Source organism: Podarcis vaucheri, assembly GCF_965113315.1.
Source record: "Podarcis vaucheri genome assembly, chromosome: 9".
Taxonomy (NCBI): domain Eukaryota; kingdom Metazoa; phylum Chordata; class Lepidosauria; order Squamata; family Lacertidae; genus Podarcis; species Podarcis vaucheri.
Genome location: NC_138767.1, coordinates 40266006 through 40285717, shown reverse-complemented (window position 1 = coordinate 40285717; position 19712 = coordinate 40266006). Strand labels below are relative to the sequence as shown.

Sequence of the window (19712 nt, the reverse complement as noted above, 5' to 3'; positions counted from 1 at the left end):
GGCACTTCTGTGCATGCGCGATTTAGCGCTTCTGCACATGCGCAACCTCTGAAACCCGGAAGTAACCCGTTCCGGTACTTTCGGGTTTCGGTGGTCCGTAACCCGAAAAAACTCAGCCTGAAGCGTCTGTAACCCGAGGTATGACTGTATTTAGAGTTGTTTACAAGCCAGTTTTTGTCACTAATCCAGTTCTGGAAATGGAAATGACAAAAGTAAATCAATTAGTTTTTCCTCACAGAATCATTTGATACAGCAACATAGATTTAGTTCAAATGAGAGGGCCATAGGTGACCTTCAGCAGACATTCAGGAACAAAGGATGGGGTTGTCTTCAGGGGTAACCCTCCCCCCATACAAAAACCTCTGCATGTCTTCACAGTCAAGATGGCTACAGAATTAATGTACAGTAAGGGTACAGATTTATCCTTTCAGCAACATTTCCATAATGAATGAAGTTTATGGCATTTTCTCTGGAACCGGAGCAAGATAACATGCTGAATTTTGTGTTTTCCTTAGATGTTGTCACTTTGCCCTCCAAACAAGAGCCTTCAAAAGAACAGGCGGTTCAACCAGCTGTTGTGCGCAAACCCACTGTGATCCGAATCCCAGCTAAACCAACAAAAGGTAACATCCAAGGGTGAAATCCAATTATATTTGTCTGTGAGCAGAACAGATTTTCTCTCCCCCTACAGGCCCCTATGTCTCCTAAAAAATCTGCTCTGGAGGGTTGGGGGGGGGACCATCCAGAGCAAATTTGAGTCGGGCACAGAAGGATTGTGGGTGGAAGAGAGAAAGGACTCTGCTGCAGAAGTGGAAGTATGCTGACATTACATTGGATGCCACCCCTAGCGCTTAACTGTCTTATGCAGTGGTTTAATTTAGGAATTGCACGCCACTGGCATATGCTGAGACTTCTTGCACAGTTCCTTGCACAATGCTAGTTTTCTAACACATGGAGAGATCATTGCTCAGTCACAGAGCGCAAGCTTTGTATGCAAAAGGTCATAGGTTCAATCTTTGGCATCTCCAGTTTAAGTTTACAGGAAAGACCTCTGCTGAGACCTTTGAGAGCCACTGATTGTCAAAGTAGACAGTTCTGGGCCAGGAGGACAAATAGTCTGGCCTGACAAAAAGCAGCTTACGAAGAGCCGTGCGTCTCCTTTATTCCTTAGTGCACTGGTGTAAAGATTTAGCAAAAGCTTTCTCATAATGACAGAACAGTGAAAGGCTTCTGGGTAGAGATACCTTAAAACATACCTATTCTGTCTTAGAGTTCATTCCATGCAGTGAGCTGTTGCTTAGCAACATGCACATCTGCCTTCATTAGAACGATATCTCCATTTCTAGGGTCTTTCTCCATTCTTTTTTAAAGTTCAGGTTGACTGAACAACACTATGAATACTGAGTATTTTATTTTTATTTGTCAGGTGTTTACCCTTGCTCTTTATCCAAAGAGTTCAAAGTCACTGCATATATTTGGTAGCATACAACCAAAGTTTGAAAGTGGAATATTTGACCATGTGCCAGTTATGTTTGTGGTTACATTTTCCTTTTTTCCATAAAGGAAAAAAAATCATCCTATATATTTCTCCCTTCAGATCTTGATGATCTACATTTCTTGCTATAGCTTTATGCCCCTCTTAAAGGTAAAGGTAAAGGGACCCCTGACCATTGGGTCCAGTCGCAGATGACTCTGGGGTTGCGGTGCTCATCTTGCTTTATTGGCCGAGAGAGCCGGCGTACAGCTTCCGTGTCATGTGGCCAGCATGACTAAGCTGCTTCTGGTGAACCAGAGCAGTGCACGGAAACGCTGTTTACCTTCCCGCCGGAGCGGTACCTATTTATCTACTTGCACTTTGACGTGCTTTCGAACTGCTATGTTGGCAGGAGCAGGGACCGAGCAACGGGAGCTCACCCCGTCACGGGGATTCGAACCACCGACCTTCTGATTGGCAAGCCCTAGGTTCTGTGGTTTAACCCACAGCGCCATCCTCATTACTGTCCTCTGGCCTAAGAAAACAGTCATGCTCTGATAGCAAGAGGAAATAGGCAGTTCATTTGTGAAAGACACAGTCTTTATAGTTCTGAAATGGGAGGTGTGGAGTAGTATTTCTATGACACACTCCAGCATCTGTTGGAAAGTCTGACATAATGCCTCCTCACCAGTGCGTCCATATCCCTAGTGAAGAGGCCCATACCTTTTTGTACATGGGTCACTGGTTTTGTTGTGGCGTTCACGTGTCATTTCTTGAAATGGTGAAATCCCTTGGCCAGGATGAAGGATCTGTTGTGATTCCGTTTGATCGATCAGATCCACTGATGTTTATGTTTTTTAGTGTATCTGTATGATGTTTATGGCGATGTTTATAAAAGCACTAATATTTTTTCAGCTTTAAATGAAGTTCCAGAGAGCCCTCCTCCACTTCCTACAGAAAAACCAATAGGGAACACATCTGGCGTTTCGGCTGGAAAACCCAATAACAACAAAGCAACAAAAAATGTGGTAACTCATTCTTCTTTGTTTATAATCTTTGAATTATCCTTTTGTACATAAGGTGCCATTTTGAGAATTAAGACTCTAAATTGTTTTCTGTTGAACTTTAGGAGAGAATTCTTAATCATAAGAGCAGTTCAACAATTAAACCAATTACTTAGAAAGGTGGTGGGCTTCTTCTTGCTGGTGGTCTTCAAGTAGAGGATGAATAGCCATCTCTTAGAGTTGCCATAGCTCTGAAATTCCTCCATGGATATGTATGTATGTATGTATGTATATCCTGTAGCTTACAGGATGACACACACAGCTCCATGATTCCATCTTGGTTTAATTTCTCTTTTACAACCCTGTTATGCTAGACCATAAAATCCCAAGCTGTGTGTCAGAGCACATTAATGTACTGGTGTGAGATCTTCTATTGTAGGTGTCACCAGCGTGGAGCCCCTCCATATGTTGTTGGACTACAGGCCCATCCAACCCTGACCTTTGGTCATGCTTGCAGGGGCTGATGGGAGTTGGTATGAGAATGAAGGCATCAACTATTTTTACCTCAGAAAAGAAAGGATGCCTTGGCTATCAGCATGGAAACACATTGCTTTGATACAGAAGGCCATTCTCTGTGTTGGAAAAATACAGTTGTATCATTTGTAGTTTCTGTTTCCTTTCTTCAGCGAGGGCTGTCCCTATATCCTACAGTAATACACAAAGTTCAACTAAGAATTTTTATCTCTAATGTGATTTCTTTGAACTAATTCCACTTACCCTTTTGAAAGTGCATCATATCTCTTTAGAAAGAAAGATCTTCTGTCCACCACCCCACCACACTGCCCCACTGAATATCACAAAGATGGAAGATATTAGTCTTTTCTTCACTAGGGAAGAATTTGGCACTAGCTTTTCTTCAGTCACATTGCGTTATTGTACAACATTAGACATATTTGTTGTTGTTGTTTAGTTGTGTCTGACTCTCCGTGACCCCATGGACCAGAACACGCCAGGCACTCCTGTCTTCTGCTGCCTCCTGTGGTTTGGTCAAACTCATGTTAGTAGCTTTGAGTTAGTCCAACCATCTTGTCCTCTGTCGTCCCCTTCTCCTTGTGCCCTCAATCTTTCCCAACATCAGGGTCTTTTCCAGGGAATCTTCTCTTCTCATGAGGTGGCCAAAGTATTGGAGCCTCAGCTTCAGGATCTGTCCTTCCAGTGAGCACTCAGGGCTGATTTCCTTCAGAATGGATAGGTTTGATCTTCTTGCAGTCCATGGGACTCTCAAGAGTCTCCTCCAGCACCATAATTCAAAAGCATCAATTCTTCAGCATACTTAGAGACATAGAGTAGACCACATGAAATCAGTGGACTACTTGGAGTATGTCTGACATTGCCATTGTGTATTGAGGCCCCTAGTTTACAGTAAACAGGCTTTACTACATTTTATTCTCAAATAGTTGCCCTACATTTCTCAAAATACTAATAGCACAAGTTGTGCTAATATTCACCAGGAGTCCCTCGGGGGGGAAACCAAAATAATAAAATCTCTGTAGTGAAATCTTAATTTAAGTTTTCCCTTGAAATAATAATAATAATAATGTTGAACTTTCAAATCATGCTGTCCAAATAATAATGCAAATTTTATATTCCAATAGGAATCTGAGCATTCTAGTTTGAAACAGTCATCAAAGAATGAACCCATAATGCCCCCAAGGTGAGTAAAGTATCAATTTGTCCAATAACCATACAAAAAGGAGTAGAAAGAGATGGGGGAAAGTCTTGGTGTAGTAAAGATGCTGCCGTGTGTGTGTGTGTGTGTAGTTCATAGATTGGTCATGGTCACTGATCCATCATAAGAATGCATTCAAATCATTTTTCACACTGCAACAGTTTCATTTCCTTTTAACTGCAATGGCAATGAACCCTCTATACTGTTGACACTGCCTCTTGAGTGGAATAGGAACTCCTGCTGTTCCTCTCTCTTTTGTCCCCATACATTAGCAAAGTCAGAGCTATCCCAGGCTCCCTTGAAATGTATAAGGGAATATTAGACAGAGAATACTGCATGCCCAACTGGTTTTGCTCAGGGGGACAGGAATAATTAAACTACCTTTTGCCACAACCTCTGGTTCAAATGCACTAAGTCAACATTCTGAAGGTGAAACTAAATTCTGGCAGTGTTCTTCTCCCAGGGAGGAATGTCTAAACCGGAGGCTTTGTTTGGGCTTGTTCCCGTTCATGCACTACCACTAACCTATGGTTTAGCCTGATACACTTGCCTCTTTCTATAGCTAGGAATAGCAGCAGATTACTATTGGCCAAGTGTGAATTAGACAGCAGTAGGAGTGCATCTAATAGTAAGTTGCTCAGTTTGAGAGCAACCCAGAAAAGAACACTCCGGTCATAAATATATTATTGAAAAACCAAATCATATAAACACTGTTACACATCGGAAGCTGCTTGCATGAAGCTGCTTCGAAACAGGATCCTCATGATTTCAGCCTTGCCAGTGCAGTCCTTTTTTTTCATGAGCTCCCCATGTGGGGAGCTGCTTCCACACAAAGCAGAACAGCATTTATATGATTCCACTTTCAGACTGGTAACATAGTGCTAGTGCAACATAGGAATTGGGCCCTAGGGAAGCTTTTATGACGTTCAACTCTGTAGCAGATAAACCGTTCGGCCAGCTATTCCAAGCAAGGATACAGTAAATTAGAAAGTGTACCTCTGCTCTTCTGACATAACTATCCTGCATTAGACAGCTTGAACCGATCATGGAACTGGATCAGTCCAGTCTTGCATAGCAAGAAGACAGAGCTGTCTTTCAGCTCCGAAATCTTAAGTTGCAGGAATGATGATAATAGGAGTAAACCCGAGAGCGTTGTTGCAGGAAGACTCGGCTAATCCCAAAGGAGATGAGTCATTGTTGCTGTTGATATAAGCATGGCTTTCTTTCTTTATCTCTCTCTCTGTTTTGTCAGCTTTGTTATATTACACGTTTAACCTGTTGCTTTTGTGTTTGTTAAGATCGTAATAAATATATACTTTGCATCTCTCCTTTTTGCTTAAACAGTTTGTATTTAAAATATGTTTAACATGGTGGCAATGTTCTTTTAATATTTTTAGAGAAGTAGTTTTAAATGTTTTAAGGATTATAAGGAATTTATTTTTTTATGATGTTGTGCAACTTCCCTGGTCAAATATAGAGAATTAGGCACAACAGGTATCATTATTGAAATGAACGCTGTAAAAATACATATCAAAGCCCTGCCAAGTTATTCTTACTTATTACAGTGGTACCTCGGGTTAAGAACTTAATTCGTTCCAGAGGTCCGTTCTTAACCTGAAACTGTTCTTAACCTGAGGTACAATTTTAGCTAATGGGGCCTCCAGCTGCTGCCGCGCCGTCAGAGCATGATTTCTGTTCTCATCCTGAACCAAAGTTCTTAACTTGAGGTACTATTTCTGGGTTAGCGGAGTCTGTAACCTGAAGCGTCTGTAACCCGAGGTACCACTGTACTATTTTGACAATTTCCCAGTAGCTCATATCAATCAAATTGTTTAGTGGCCAGCAGAATGACATTTGTGAGCTAAAAACCTATTTGTTCCTATGGTGTTTTAAATATTTGGGAACATATAGATGGGAACATATTTACCAGTACAGTGGTACCTGGGTTCTCAAACTTAATCTGTTCCGGAACTCCATTCCAAAACCAAGGCGTGCTTTCCCATAGAAAGTAATGCAAAATGGATTAATCTGTTCCAGACTTTTAAAAACAACCCCTAAAACAGCAATTTCACATGAATTTTACTATCTAACAAGACCATTGATCCATAAAATGAAAGCAATAAACAATGTACTGCAGTCACACAATCAATCAGTCAGTAGCTGAACTGGTTTCCACACAGTCACAAAAACACACACACAAAAAAGAGCTACAAAAACGTAAAATAAATAGCAAAAACAGACAGACCTCAGCGTAACACTCAAAACGGAAGTGTGGCACTCAAAGCAGAAGCGTAACACTCAAAATGGAGCACGTTCGGCTTCCGAAAACAGTTCGCAAACCGGAATACCTACTTCCAGGTTTGCAGTGTTTGGGTTCCAAGTTGTTTGAGTACCAAGGCGTTTGAGAACCAAGGTACCACTGTATGGTGTAAACATTCTTTCTAACTGTTTATAATCTGATATTCTGTCTAGCTGGTTCAGCAACCTTGCACATGAGGCAGCTCAGACATGGTGCACATAACTGCCCTCGGCAGCTTCAAACAAAGCTCTTTAATTATGGTCTGCCTTCCTGCAATAGCTGGTTGTCTGTAATCAAAACTGGTCAGCAGAAATTGAATTTTCTGTTTAAGAGACTAGGCTATTGGGGATATTGCAATGATTGTCCACTGCCCCCTCAAAAAATGCTTCTTGCTTTTTTTCTAGTACTTTCAGATAATCCAGCCCTGAAGTATTTTTCTACATATCTGAATGAACTATGCTTTCTGTTATATGGTTTATATTCCTTGTTGTCTGTGTAACTTCTAGGCCTGGTGATAGAAAAACCACACCAGCTCGACCTCCTCCACCTAAGGGTGCCCCTGGAAGGCCACCACCACCAAAGTCTACCAAGGCCTCATCGCAAAAGGAGAGATTTTCTCGCTCATCATCTGACATGAACCTCCATAAACAGCCAGGCAAATCAGGGCCAGGAGTCAAGAGAACAAAGAACGATACTGCTAAAAATCAAGACCCAGCTTTACCTCCTCGACCCAAGCCAGGCCATCCTCTCTACAGTAAATACATGGTGAGGAAAAGAACAAAATTGGGGTTTGATAGAAGCCACCCTATTGTTTCGTAACTTATGTAAATAGTAATGTTATCTGCTTTTAGGTTGTTTAATGGATCTGTGGGTTTTAAAATAAGTGTTATTGTTCCTCACCCTGAGATCTTATGATGAACGGCAGGATAGACACATTTTTAAGAAAGAAGCAAACAGACAAACAATGAATTACTGTATTTTTTGCTCTATAAGACTCACTTTTTCCCTCCTAAAAAGTAAGCGGAAATGTGTATGCATCTTATGGAGTGAATGCAGGCTGCGCAGCTATCCCAGAAGCCAGAACAGCAAGAGGGATCGCTCTTGCTGTTCTGGCTTCTGGGATTCAGAATATTTGTTTCCTTGTTTTCCTCCTCCAAAAACTAGGTGCGTCTTATGGTCTGGTGCGTCTTATAGAGCAAAAAATACGGTAATACGCTGCGGTTTTCGCACAAAAAATTATGCTCCAAAAATATGGTTGATTCTGTATCTTTCAAATGCTTAATGCTTTTAAAATATGTTGCATATTTTATTTAAAATGCTTAAAATGTATTTTGATTTTCTTTCTTTACAATATGTAATAAAACATTAAGTTGTGTAGCATTTGACAGGAGCTATTCTTGGACTGAAACGTTTGAGTTCTTTGTCTTAAGCTTCCTGTGCCTCATGGAATCGCCAAGGAAGATATCTCTCCACAAGATCCCAGCCATCTCTCTTGCAAGGTAAAGCTCTTTCTTGTGGCTTATTCATGCATATGCACATGCTGCTTGCTGAATCATGAACCATCTAACGGCCTTTTGTTAACTTTAAAGCGTGGGGATGTGCTTGTGCTGGTGGACCATGTTGACAGCAGCATCATTGAATGTCAAAAGGGTGAAGAAACTGGCAAAGTTCATTCATCCCAGATGCAGATAATAACTCCACTGGATGAGAGTTTGAAAAGCAGACAGAGGGTATGAATTTTAATATACGTATCAAAAACTGCCCAGTTGAAACAAATTAGAAAAAAACAGACAATTATCGAGAGCTGTTCTGCACAGGGCCTATAGCTTCCTATACATTTCTGCAAGATCCTAGCATGCTTTGTATTTTAAAATTTCTTACTCCAGGGCAACACCATTTCACTGGAACAGCAGTTGGTAAATCCTAATCCAAAACATAATTTTATTATCTTAGTATAGGATGTTAAGCATCTCGTGCTATTAGGTTACTCTTAGAAATATACCAAGAGGCCTTTATCTGTGGCTCTTAACAAATTAAAATGGATATTGTGTTTTGAAATGGTCAGCATCTTTTGCTCATACTTCCCAAGGGGATTTACTGTTATTGTTGGTGCTCTGGAGTTAGCCTATCTGAGAATTAGTTAGAAAACTTTGCAAATAAGGAAAAGGCTTAGACAGGCACACATCTCATTTACAGTAGCAAAGCAGTGGCTTGCAGTTTTCAGAGATGCGATTTTCTTTTCGCTGATGCATGTACTGCGCTGGTTTAAGATCATTGATTTTCAATGAGATCAGGTGGTATTAAAATCCAGATTAAATGAGAAAAGAAGCAGGCCCCACATTTTATGTCTTAACAGCTAACAACATAAATCGGTGGAAGGTTATATTTAAATCAGTGATGGATGATCCACACAGAAATTAGGGCTCCCAACAAATAACAAACACCAAGCATCACAATTTCCAAATCTACTGTGTTTTAAGGATTCGGACAATATGCAGAAGATTTCTGACCCACGTGTTCCTCATGCGATAGTGCTGCATGATTTTCTAGCAGGTAAGTGCAGTTCAGTGGTCGCAGTGTAAATGGAAACAGTTAAAATTGTGGGCTCTTCTTTCTTTTTGAATCATGTTTACAGATTTTAGCTTAGTTACAGATTTTAGTTTACTGGTTCTGCTGCATGCCAGAACATATTGACAGTGCTTGGCTGTTTCTTGCTGGGAAACGGCAACATGCTTGAAGCAGTTTCCATTCATAGTTTTCAGTTTATTGCTTATAAGCAAACACAACTAAAGTGATTGCTGCAAGGGACACAATGCAGTGGCTAAGTGAGAAAGTTTAAAGGGGATGAGGATGAAGAAGAAGAAATTGAAAGGATACCCGCGTAAGGCAGAAAGTGTACACAGGTCTGCCATGCCCAGAGTCACTCACTGAGTTACCTTTGTAGAAATGGCTAGATAACCATAAACACAGTTACAAACCTGGTTGGCCTGTGGGCATTACAGGTTTGATAGGCTTCTGGGGTTCCTTTGTGGGCAGTTTTCAGAGGGATATGGTGTCAAAGATTTATGTGTAGATGGGAGAACAGGGGAAAGGGGCCCAGTACGAATTACTGCAGCTTGCCTCTTGTGCACAGCTACTGTTTTGACATACGACGTGGGTAGATGTAATGTTCTGGCACTGCCAGAGACACACACAGAAATGGTTCATGGCTTAAATTAAACTGCACACACTCTGGATTGCAAGAAGGTAAGCACAGAAGGACTTGCCCCAAAGTTTCCAAACTCCACCTGCACCCCCCATTACCTCCCCCCTTTAAATGAAAATAATTGGCTTCATTTTGTTGATATTAATATGCCTAGTAGACTATTGGGAGGAAATTTAGGCTCATAGGATGACAGCCAAGTAAATTAGACCCATTGATTTAGCAGGCAGGTTTTATGTTCATAGGGAAGATGTAACCTAGCTCCTCTCTCTGTGCTATTGTAAGGGGCTGTGCTGGCTCCAAACTCCAGTATGTTCCCTACTCCCAACCCTAAGTAGTTTATGTTATAGTATTTTTCAAACTCTGGCTTGTTTTTGCATACAGTGTTTGTTTTAAATGAGTCCTTTCTTAGCAATATTCAACATACTAGGCTACATGAACAGGTATAATTTTTTGTTGTCCACAGAACATACTGATGATTTGGACCTCTATTCTGGAGAGACTGTTTATCTTCTGGAGAAAATAGATGACGAGTGGTACAGAGGAAAATGCAAGAATTGCACAGGGATCTTTCCTGCCAGCTTTGTCAAAGTTATTGTAAGTAGGCCACTTCCGGTGAAATATGGTGCATTCCATCTATGTACACATCCCAGTTCTAATTTAATTTCTCCCCTGTGCATTTTATTGAGCATGCCATATAGATAAATCTTGCTTGAGTGCACAAAACCAGATATCAAGTTGCTTGTGAGGTGCAGCAAATCTATTTAATCTCGCAGCTCTGCCTGGCAGTTTATGGGCATCATTTTCATGATAATTTCAAGTTAAGTGAGAACACATCCTTTACTTAATTCAAGTGTGTTCATAAATCACCCAAGAGCATATTGTGCAGTTTCTCACAACAGCAGCCATGTTACTTTAGGGCTTCTTCTTGGTACATCAGATCAGATTGTCTTCCACTCCTACACTTAAATAACATGGCCACCCATTACGGGCTTCAGTGTGTCTGTATATCTCCTAAAAAAGGAATGGGAATGTCAAAATCTTACAAAACCAGTTCTCTGCAGCTGATGCTGTGGTTGTATCAAGCAGGGTTCCAAAATATGCAGCACTGGGAGAAACAAGATGTAATTTAAGGGACTCTGCGTGCGTTTGTTATTTGTGCAACTATAAAGCAGGAGTGGCTAACCTGTGCCCGTCTAGATGTTTCTGGACTCCAGCTTCCATCAGCTCCAGGAAGTGTGGTCAGTGGTCAGAGATAATGGGAGCATGGAATATAAAAACATCTGGAGGGGTTCCAGGTTAGCCACTCCAGCTACAGGCAAAGGAATCTAGAATGAATGGTGGCCAGGGGAACAGAAGATTGCAGCTTGCAAGAGTCTTACGGCTGCTCTATGATTTATCAAGCATTCAGCGACAGTAAACTATTAGCTTCTGCTCCACAATTCACCTTGTGCCTTACCGCCACACCTTGTGAATCCATTGAAGGATTTAAGAACTTTAGAAAAAAGAGAGGAGCAGAAGAGTGCTTCCTGCTTCCTGTAGGACAGCGGTTCTCAACCTGTGGGTCCCCAGATGTTGTTGGACTACAACTCCCATCATCCCTGAGCTCTGGCCTTGCTAGCTAGGGGTGATGGGAGTTGTAGTTCAACAACATCTGGGGACCCACAGGTTGAGAAAGGCTGCTGTAGGGGAAGTATAACGAGCTGTGCCCTTGTCTACAACAATCTGTTTTGCAGGGTCCGTCTGTGTGTCTGTCTGTGTGTCTAATCTATCAATCATTTGCTCTTGTGATGGTCTGAAAACAACTATAAATTGTAAAACTATGAGCCTAGAGTGACTTCTTTATCTAATGTTCATAAATGTGTTTACTGAAGGGGGGAAATACTTTGGGGGTTGGCAGGATGTTTTTAGAATCATAGTATTGTAGAGTTGGAAGGGACCCTGAGGATTGGATCGTCCAGCCCCCTGTAATGTAGGAATATGCAGCTGTCCCATATGGGGATTGAACCACAACCTCTAACCAACAGAGAATAATAGATTTTAAATCGGAAGATTGAACATCAGTCTCAGGATAGAAGGGCGGGGGGGGGGGGAGTCGCAGCATGTCTTTTGCAGAGATTCTGTATTTCCAGCCTTAGAAACATTTGGTTTTAGTAAGAAGCAAGGGCCATAACCAAGAAGCTACGTGAGTCAGAAAAAAACCTGGGTCAGCCCATCTGAGAACACTGGGATTCATTAGCCATATGCGCTTGTTAGAATTTGGAGCGTATTTCAGTAATTCTTCAGTTTACACATTCTCCAGAATATTTCCACGTTTAACATATTTAACTCAATTTGAAATAGGAGTTGGACACCAGTTCCATGCAATTACTTTTTTGGGTAACTTGGGGTGCCTGCTATACATGTACAGCAGATAAATAAAATATTCATCTGGAGGAGGAGAGGTACCTATTTATCTACTTGTATTTTGACGTGCTTTCGAACTGCTAGGTTGGCAGGAGCAGGGACCGAGCAACGGGAGCTCACCCTGTCACGGGGATTTGAACCGCCGACCTTCTGATCGGCAAGTCCTAGGCTCTGTGGTTTAACCCACAGCACCACCCGCATCCCTTAAATAATGGCAGTGCCATAAATAATGGCATTTACCTCATGGAGCTGCTAATAAACCCATCTCCGTACAATATGTAGGCTTCCAACACAGGTTTTGAGGTAAATGGGTGAACACACCTGAGATTTCGACATGGACTGTTATGATGCCAGTGGAAGTGCAAAATTCCTTTGTGTGTACGTCTACATATGTATGTTATTTTCCATTTCCAACCGTTTAGATTGAAACTATTTAGGTGAAGATTCATTGATCATTCCAAAATATTTCTATTAGGCAGGTGAATTCAAAACCAGAAATGAACACAGATTTTACATAGATTTCCTGATGTGTGGCAGAAGAGATTGCAATTCTGCCATCTAATAAGAAATATTGGTTCTGGAAGCAGTTACTGCTTTGCAGTAAAAGTTTACAACACTCACCCTAGGGTTTCTGTGACTGTTTATCTCATTGAGTATAAAACCAAATGCATAGTGGGAGAGCCTCTGGATAATAGATTGTTTCATCCATCTTCTTAAAATTCTACTTTTGTATGAATAAAGTAGTAGGCTTTGCGACATATGTTTATTTGTTTTGGCTTGCAGATGGTGAGATCCAGGAAATCAAAGTCCTGGAATGGATATGTCTGAATAATTATTCTGACTTTTGTGACACGAACAAGCAGATAATAGACTGTAATATCAATTAGGAGAAGGAGCCAAAGGCAACAGCATGTAATTACTGTACTCTCAGTCCTGATTTCTGCCAGTCGTGTGTGCAGCCAAGAGAGGACTGTTGATACTGAAGTATGGTATTGGGAACAAACAAAAAAAGTATAGAACATGGTGTGTCTTCCAGAATATTGAATCAGAGACTGATCCTGCAAGAAACCCCTTTGGTTTTGATCCGTGACCAAAATATTCTAATAACTGAGCATTGCCACATGAAGGCTGCAGGTGGAACTGCAGTTTTATCAAGCAAGTCTGCATTTTTAAGAATTCTGTTTTCAAAGCAGAGCAAACCTCTGAAGCTGGACACTTACATTTTCCTACGTCTTCTTCCTAGGTTGATATTCCAGGAGAAAGCAACAGGAAAAAAGGGCACTTTTCATCATCCAGTATTGTGTAAGTTTTCACAGCAATATGCAGTAAATGTCTAGAAAACCACAAGCAGAGTTCTGCTCTTTGTCAACAAAGCAGCTGAAGCTCCTTACACTCACACACACCCACATACCCAAAAACCCCTCTATTCTTCTGGGTCATGGAATTATGTGGAATAATGTCTAACGTCTTACAGGGCACCACAGCTAGAGATAGCAATAAAAATCAGACACTCACATGAATAAAAATGCCTTCCACTCACACTAGGGTTTCTATGAAACCTGCAACCTGATTCTAAAACTTCATGCACCAGCAAACAAGTTTCTTAAAATGCCATGATATTACAAAATAATGTAGCAGGACTCTAGGCTCTCTCATATCGTGTCAAAAGTATGATTAGTGAGACAAATGATACAGTGGGAAATGTTCCACCTGACTTTGTGCTGCTTGATTCTTGCAAAGTACTTAAAAAAAAATCAGTATTGTTAATTCAAGATCAATTACAACGTAAGGTAAAGAACAAGACGTTTTTTGTGTGCAGAATATAAACATTAGTTTGATTTGCAATGATTAAAGGAACTGGCAGATGGCATCATCCCTCAAACGTGTTTTTCCAAGGATTGATGTTAATTTGTTCTAGATGTAGAGCCTGTACTTGCGAAAGATAGGCAATAAAATGTCTGAAGGTAAAAAACAGTAACCTATTTTGATTCTCATTAAAGACTGAGTTATGTGAGGAAGGTAGCAATTGCAAATTTCTTATGTATCTGTGAGGTCCCTGCTAAATCAAAACATTTGCATATATCCAGTGACACAGTGGATCTGTCATTTGAAATATTGTTACATGGCATTTTAAAATTGCAATTAAGGTACTGGATTGATTACACTCAGTTGTAGAGTGTCTGCCTACTATAGGATTACTTTTTACAATTCTTTTCCATTTTTAACTCTCGAGCTATAATTTATTGTTCTTTGGTAGTGTGCAGAAAATTTATTTATTGTGTACAATAATCATTCAGTAGGTTAATGGGAACATCTGTCTTTTTATTTATTATTAGAATTTTGATTACGGTAGGAAAAATATTTAAGAAGGCTGGACATTTTACTTTATATTTCAGACGATAAAAAGTGATTTGAATTATTTCCATTTGTTATCAGTCTGGAGATAAACCACCAGCTGCCAATGTCATTAAAATAATATTTCAGTGTCATCTGCCCTCCAACATGGCTTTAACAATACCTTACTTTGAATTTACTGTGTTGCTAGTCTCACCCCCCCCCCCTCGCTTTGCATATATCCTTTTTTGTTCAGCCAGTGATGAAAACAGAGACTCTAAACTGCACACAAACTAGAGATATCACTGAAACTTTTTTAATTTTCTGGCTTGGAAATAGGTACCTCAGGGCTATAGCGGTCACTTAAAATATCAAACATTATGGCCCAATAATTATTTCCCACCTCAAATTTTATGAGCCAGAGAATTCATGTCCTTCCCAGACAATCCATGAGTCCTTCCTGCCCACTTACGTGGCTGCTGGCTTGAATGAAGGCAGGAGTGTTTCCTTGGAAACCCTCCCTGGCACAGGTGCATTTATAGTAATTCATTTTTCCAGCCTGGTTATGACCCAAAGTGATGGGTTGTCCCTCTGCTAATAGTACATGCTTTGCCAGCTGCGAATTGCAGAAGCAACGTTGATTTCCAGCATATCTGCACTTCCTGTTCTGAGCCAAATAACTGGACGTAATACGAGCTGTTTTCTTTGTTTGGGACCACTTTGGAAATCTCACCTTTCCACCCACATTGAGATCATGTAGGCTGGTTTGAAATCACATGCAGAAATGTTAAGTTGAGCTCTGTATTGAGGTAGTTGCATCAATTCCTGCTGGCAATGTCTGTGCACTACCCAGTTTACATAAATGGATTTCTATGCAGCCACCCACCTGTATCCATGATCCCAGTGAGAATTTGCATTAGTCATACCTCGGGTTGAAGTAGCTTCAGGATAAGTATTTTCAGGTTGCGCGCTGTGGAGTGTGTTACTTCCGGGTTTCACCACTCGTACATGCGCAGTCAAAATGACGTCACACACATGTGCGGAAGCAGCGAATTGCGACCCGCAGACACACGTATGCGGGTTGCGTTAACTTCTGGATGCGAACGGGGCTCTGGAATGGATCTCATTCGCATCCAGAGGTACCACTGTATATAAACCAGCTGCTCAGGTCTGAGCATTACGGCCATCTTCACAACCTGGCCTCACCGAAGACTAGATACTGCATTGCTTAACAGCTGTACCGACACAGCACCTACATAGTACCTGTTTGTGTCAGATATGGGTAGAGATTTCCTGGAATGGGCTTAACATCAATGGAAAGAGGCAGGCTGTTTTTTCAAGTCAGCAGTCAGTGCATACATGTGGTGAAGGGGGCTCATTTAGAATAAAGCTGTTGCTCCATTCTTAATGTGGTTGATGGTTTGGAGCAAGAGTGGGGGGGGGAGCTATTACTGCTGTTCCTTTGAGCTTTGTTTTGTTATCTTTGTTATTTTAGAGGCCCTAGATGTATAGCTCGATTTGAGTACATCGGAGATCAGAAAGATGAATTAAGCTTTTCGGAAGGTGAAATTATTACTTTGAAGGAATATGTAAATGAAGAATGGGCTAGAGGAGAGCTGAGAGGCACATCTGGAATTTTCCCCTTGAACTTCGTAGAAATTATTGAAGATCTCCCTGGACCAGGTAATACAGAAAGCAATTGTGAGTAACATTACAGTCCAAACCCAAGGTTCACTGAGATGAGAGATGCTGGATTCGCAGAGCTTGGGCTTTCTTAGTTGAGCCAGGGCATAACTCCCCCATCCTGACTCAGCCAGTGGAACATACACTGATTCAAATCTTGGAAGCAGGTACTGCCTTAACTCTTAATCTCTGTATAGGGCTTAGAAAGTTTAGGTGATTTATAAGTGATAAATAATAATTCTCTTTATCATCCTCTTATGTAGATGGTGGAACATCACTGAATAAGAATTCTGTGTCTGCGTCACAGGTAATCCATTTAACATATCTGCTCTTCACATGTTTGGTAAATATGCCATTAGGTATACCTTTAATTAACATGGATGGAATCCAGTTTTCACACCCTGAACAGCAGCAGAGGGTAGGGTCACTGAAAGTGGAAGGGAAATAAAATGCCCTAGTACACATGTGGAATGGAGGTGGTGAAATGGGGCTTGAAGCATTGTGAAAAGAGATGAGGGACATAGGGAAACCCACCCACCCACCCCCATAACTCCTGACTGATTCAGTCCAATTGCTTAGAAAGTTTTAAATTATACAAATTTCAAGGAAATAACAGATTTGCGATTAGCAAGAAAAATCCAAACATTTTTTCCTGGTTTATTTTAAAACACTTTTGTTCCGCCAACAGTTCTTTGAGTTGCTTATTTCCCTGACAATTAGATTTTTGTTTCTGATACTGATAAAGATGCCCTAGGTGTGCTTGTAGAGATGAGTAAAAAGCAGTCTCTCGTTGGTGACAACTGAGAATTTATGGCTGCACAGAAGCACTGGACAATTAATATAAAATGAAAAGAACTGAGAGCTTGACTTCTAAATAAACAATACCAGTAATAATAGCTTTTATCAAATGAACAAAATGTTATTTTTAGGGGCTGGGTAACCCTCATTATCATATTTTGCAAAATAGAAAGCGTTATTATTCCTGGGCACTTCTTCATAGATTCATGCTAAACATGCTCATTTATAAGTAAAGCACACCAAATTCAACAGCTCTTTCTTCTGGCATATATGTTTAGGATTAAAAACCTGCAGTGATACATTCTCAAATATGGCCAACATCTTCAGATGCCATCATAAAAGGAAAATGGAGTCAAGAGAAGGAAGCAAGAGCAGATTTGCAGGAAGCCCATTCATTTCAGAGTTTCCTCTTGCTGTTGCATGCCCAGGGGTCTGGGTTGGAAAGCAGTTATATTTTTCTACTCATTGGGCTTCCGCTTTCTCCATAAAAGTCAATGAAATAAGATGCGTGCACTCAGAACGCCACATTACCTTCTGCCTTTTAGTGTAAGAAGCGCACAGAGAAATAAGCTACTTAAACTGAGCCGAAAGATATGCTATCTTTTCTTTGTGCTTCACAGGCCAGGATTGATATAAAGCTTTTTTCACCAGTAATCTGCTTTAAGCCTATTAAATATTATGTACATAAGTAATGGGGGCTGGGTTGCTTTCCATACAGTAATAGAAAAGTTCTCTCTTCCATTTTTGCAGCTGGAAGGACGTGCCGGACAGTGGTGTGATGCACTCCATGATTTTACAGCAGAAACGCAGGAAGACTTGTCCTTTAAAAGGGGAGATCGCATCTTGATATTGGAACACTTGGACTCAGAGTGGTACAGAGGGAGACTGAATGGAAAGGAAGGAATTTTCCCTGCAGTGTTTGTTCATGTTTGCTCAGGTAGTGCTGAATGGAATGTAAAATGGGAGTTTCTTGATCTAGTTCTGTATAAACTTTTAAGGTTTTTAGAAATGTATGAAGTGGATTCAAACATGAAGGGCTTATAGTTCTTTTAGGCCTTAGTGGGTACGTGGAAAGGGGCTTCAGGACATGGGTAATTTGCATGATCCACTACGATAGATGGACACGTGGCAGGTTGCACACAAATACATTTCCTGAAATGCCCATTCTACATGATGCAGTTTGCTGCCAATCAGCTTTCTTCATCAAGATGCTGCCCTTGAAAATTTTGATGCAGAAGCTCCAATGCTTCCAGGGCAGATGAAATCCCTTTGAATTAATTTATAAATACTACCACACTTCGTGCTGTTCTAGATTTCTATGCAAATGCCACACTTTAGGTAGCTCGTTCAAAATGGAAGGCAGTTTCCCAACACTCAAATGCGCTCCGTTGCAGTGAGTTTGCAGATAAGCTTATTATGGCAGCAATTAGACAGGCAGACAGCCTCAGTTGGTCCTTGAAGCGTGACACATTCTGCCATGGATCTAACAATTAGTCCATCCCTAGGAGAGGCTTGGTTACATTTCTAAATAAATCACCACTCTCACACACAGGGCTTAGTATTGCAAAAAAGAAAGAAAAAGCAATGAACTCTTAAGGGAAAACATTTGTTTAGACAGAGAAAGCAACTTAAATTGACAGAGATGGATGAAGAGTGTACCTGGGTGATGTACAATTGTCATAAATTCCATGGTATTTTTGGTACCCAGATCCTAAAGCTGCAGCATCATTTGGGATACAAGCAGCGCAGTCCCAACCTGTTATGCTTATAAAAATCCCACTAACCTGCTGTTTGAGTGTCTTGGGACAGTGCCAGTTACTGGCGCAGTAGCACTGACATAGGCCACAGGTTTGACATTATCTCAATAATGTTTTGGGTTCTATCATGCTCACGTCTCTTCAGCTAGGGGGCAACAGGGAAAGAGTGGTTCCTAACCTCACACAATGCCTCAACTTGACTTCAACTAACTCCATGCTTTTAGAAACCCTGAACAGTTTCCAAAACTCCCACTCGTACTTGTATTTCTGCTTGGAAAAAAGATGGGGAACAAACCTTTTTCTTAGGTATACAATATGCATCCTGCTCTCGTCTCCCTTTCCACTCAAATTTTAGACGAAAGTAAGAAATATGGTAGCTAATGGGAAACAGTGTAGTACAATTGCCATCTTTGCGATGAAAGAATAATACTGTCATTCTGTTTTACAGGAGGAACACAGTCATCACAACCTCCAGGTACTAAGAAACAAAAAGCCAAGGCTTTATATGACTTCCATGCTGAGAACGTAGATGAACTTTCCTTCAAGGTATCTTTTCAAATCCATCCATTTTGTTTATTTGCCACACTGCAGTGTTAAAGGTGGCACTGTGTAACTCTTAAAAATATTGATCTGCATCTCTTTTTCAGTTGGTAAGTTGAATAAGTATATCCAGAACAATTCTCCACTTGATAGAGCTACTTCTGAAGTATTATTGTTACATCTGAGCCAGGGAGTTGGCTTAAGACTGAGTCAGAATATAGGTCTAGCTAGCTTAGTATTGACAACCATAGCTGAAAGCTGATCCCTAAGGTTTCAGTCTTTCCCATCCCCATTCTTGACCCCAGGGATTGAACCTAGGGTTTTTCAACCACTAAGCTACAGCCCCTAAAATATGAGGTCATTTTTTGTTGTTGTTGTTGTTTAAATGTTTGGGCCTCCCTAAACTGATCCAGTGGCCAGTGGGGTAAGGGACATAAACTTAAATGTGCATGGAGACAGGAATGCTCAGATTTAGTTCCTAGCATA

At 40.8% G+C, this 19712-nt stretch overlaps 1 protein-coding gene across 5 annotated transcripts in view; it reads left to right on the top strand.

Moving 5' to 3' along the window:
- SH3D19 (SH3 domain containing 19) overlaps nt 1-19712 on the top strand; it is a 71011-nt gene that overhangs the window by 46273 nt on the left and 5026 nt on the right. For 3 of the 5 annotated variants that reach the window (XM_082237582.1, XM_082237586.1, XM_082237585.1), the window contains 13 exons: nt 516-623; nt 2390-2502; nt 4134-4192; nt 7013-7271; nt 7937-8005; nt 8096-8236; nt 8987-9059; nt 10175-10305; nt 13358-13416; nt 15944-16131; nt 16395-16438; nt 17680-17866; nt 19135-19232. In XM_082237582.1, coding sequence (XP_082093708.1) covers nt 516-623; nt 2390-2502; nt 4134-4192; nt 7013-7271; nt 7937-8005; nt 8096-8236; nt 8987-9059; nt 10175-10305; nt 13358-13416; nt 15944-16131; nt 16395-16438; nt 17680-17866; nt 19135-19232 — 1529 coding nt within the window. The remainder of the gene's footprint in view (nt 1-515; nt 624-2389; nt 2503-4133; nt 4193-7012; nt 7272-7936; nt 8006-8095; nt 8237-8986; nt 9060-10174; nt 10306-13357; nt 13417-15943; nt 16132-16394; nt 16439-17679; nt 17867-19134; nt 19233-19712) is intronic. The other 2 variants (XM_082237583.1, XM_082237584.1) reach the window with 2 other exon arrangements.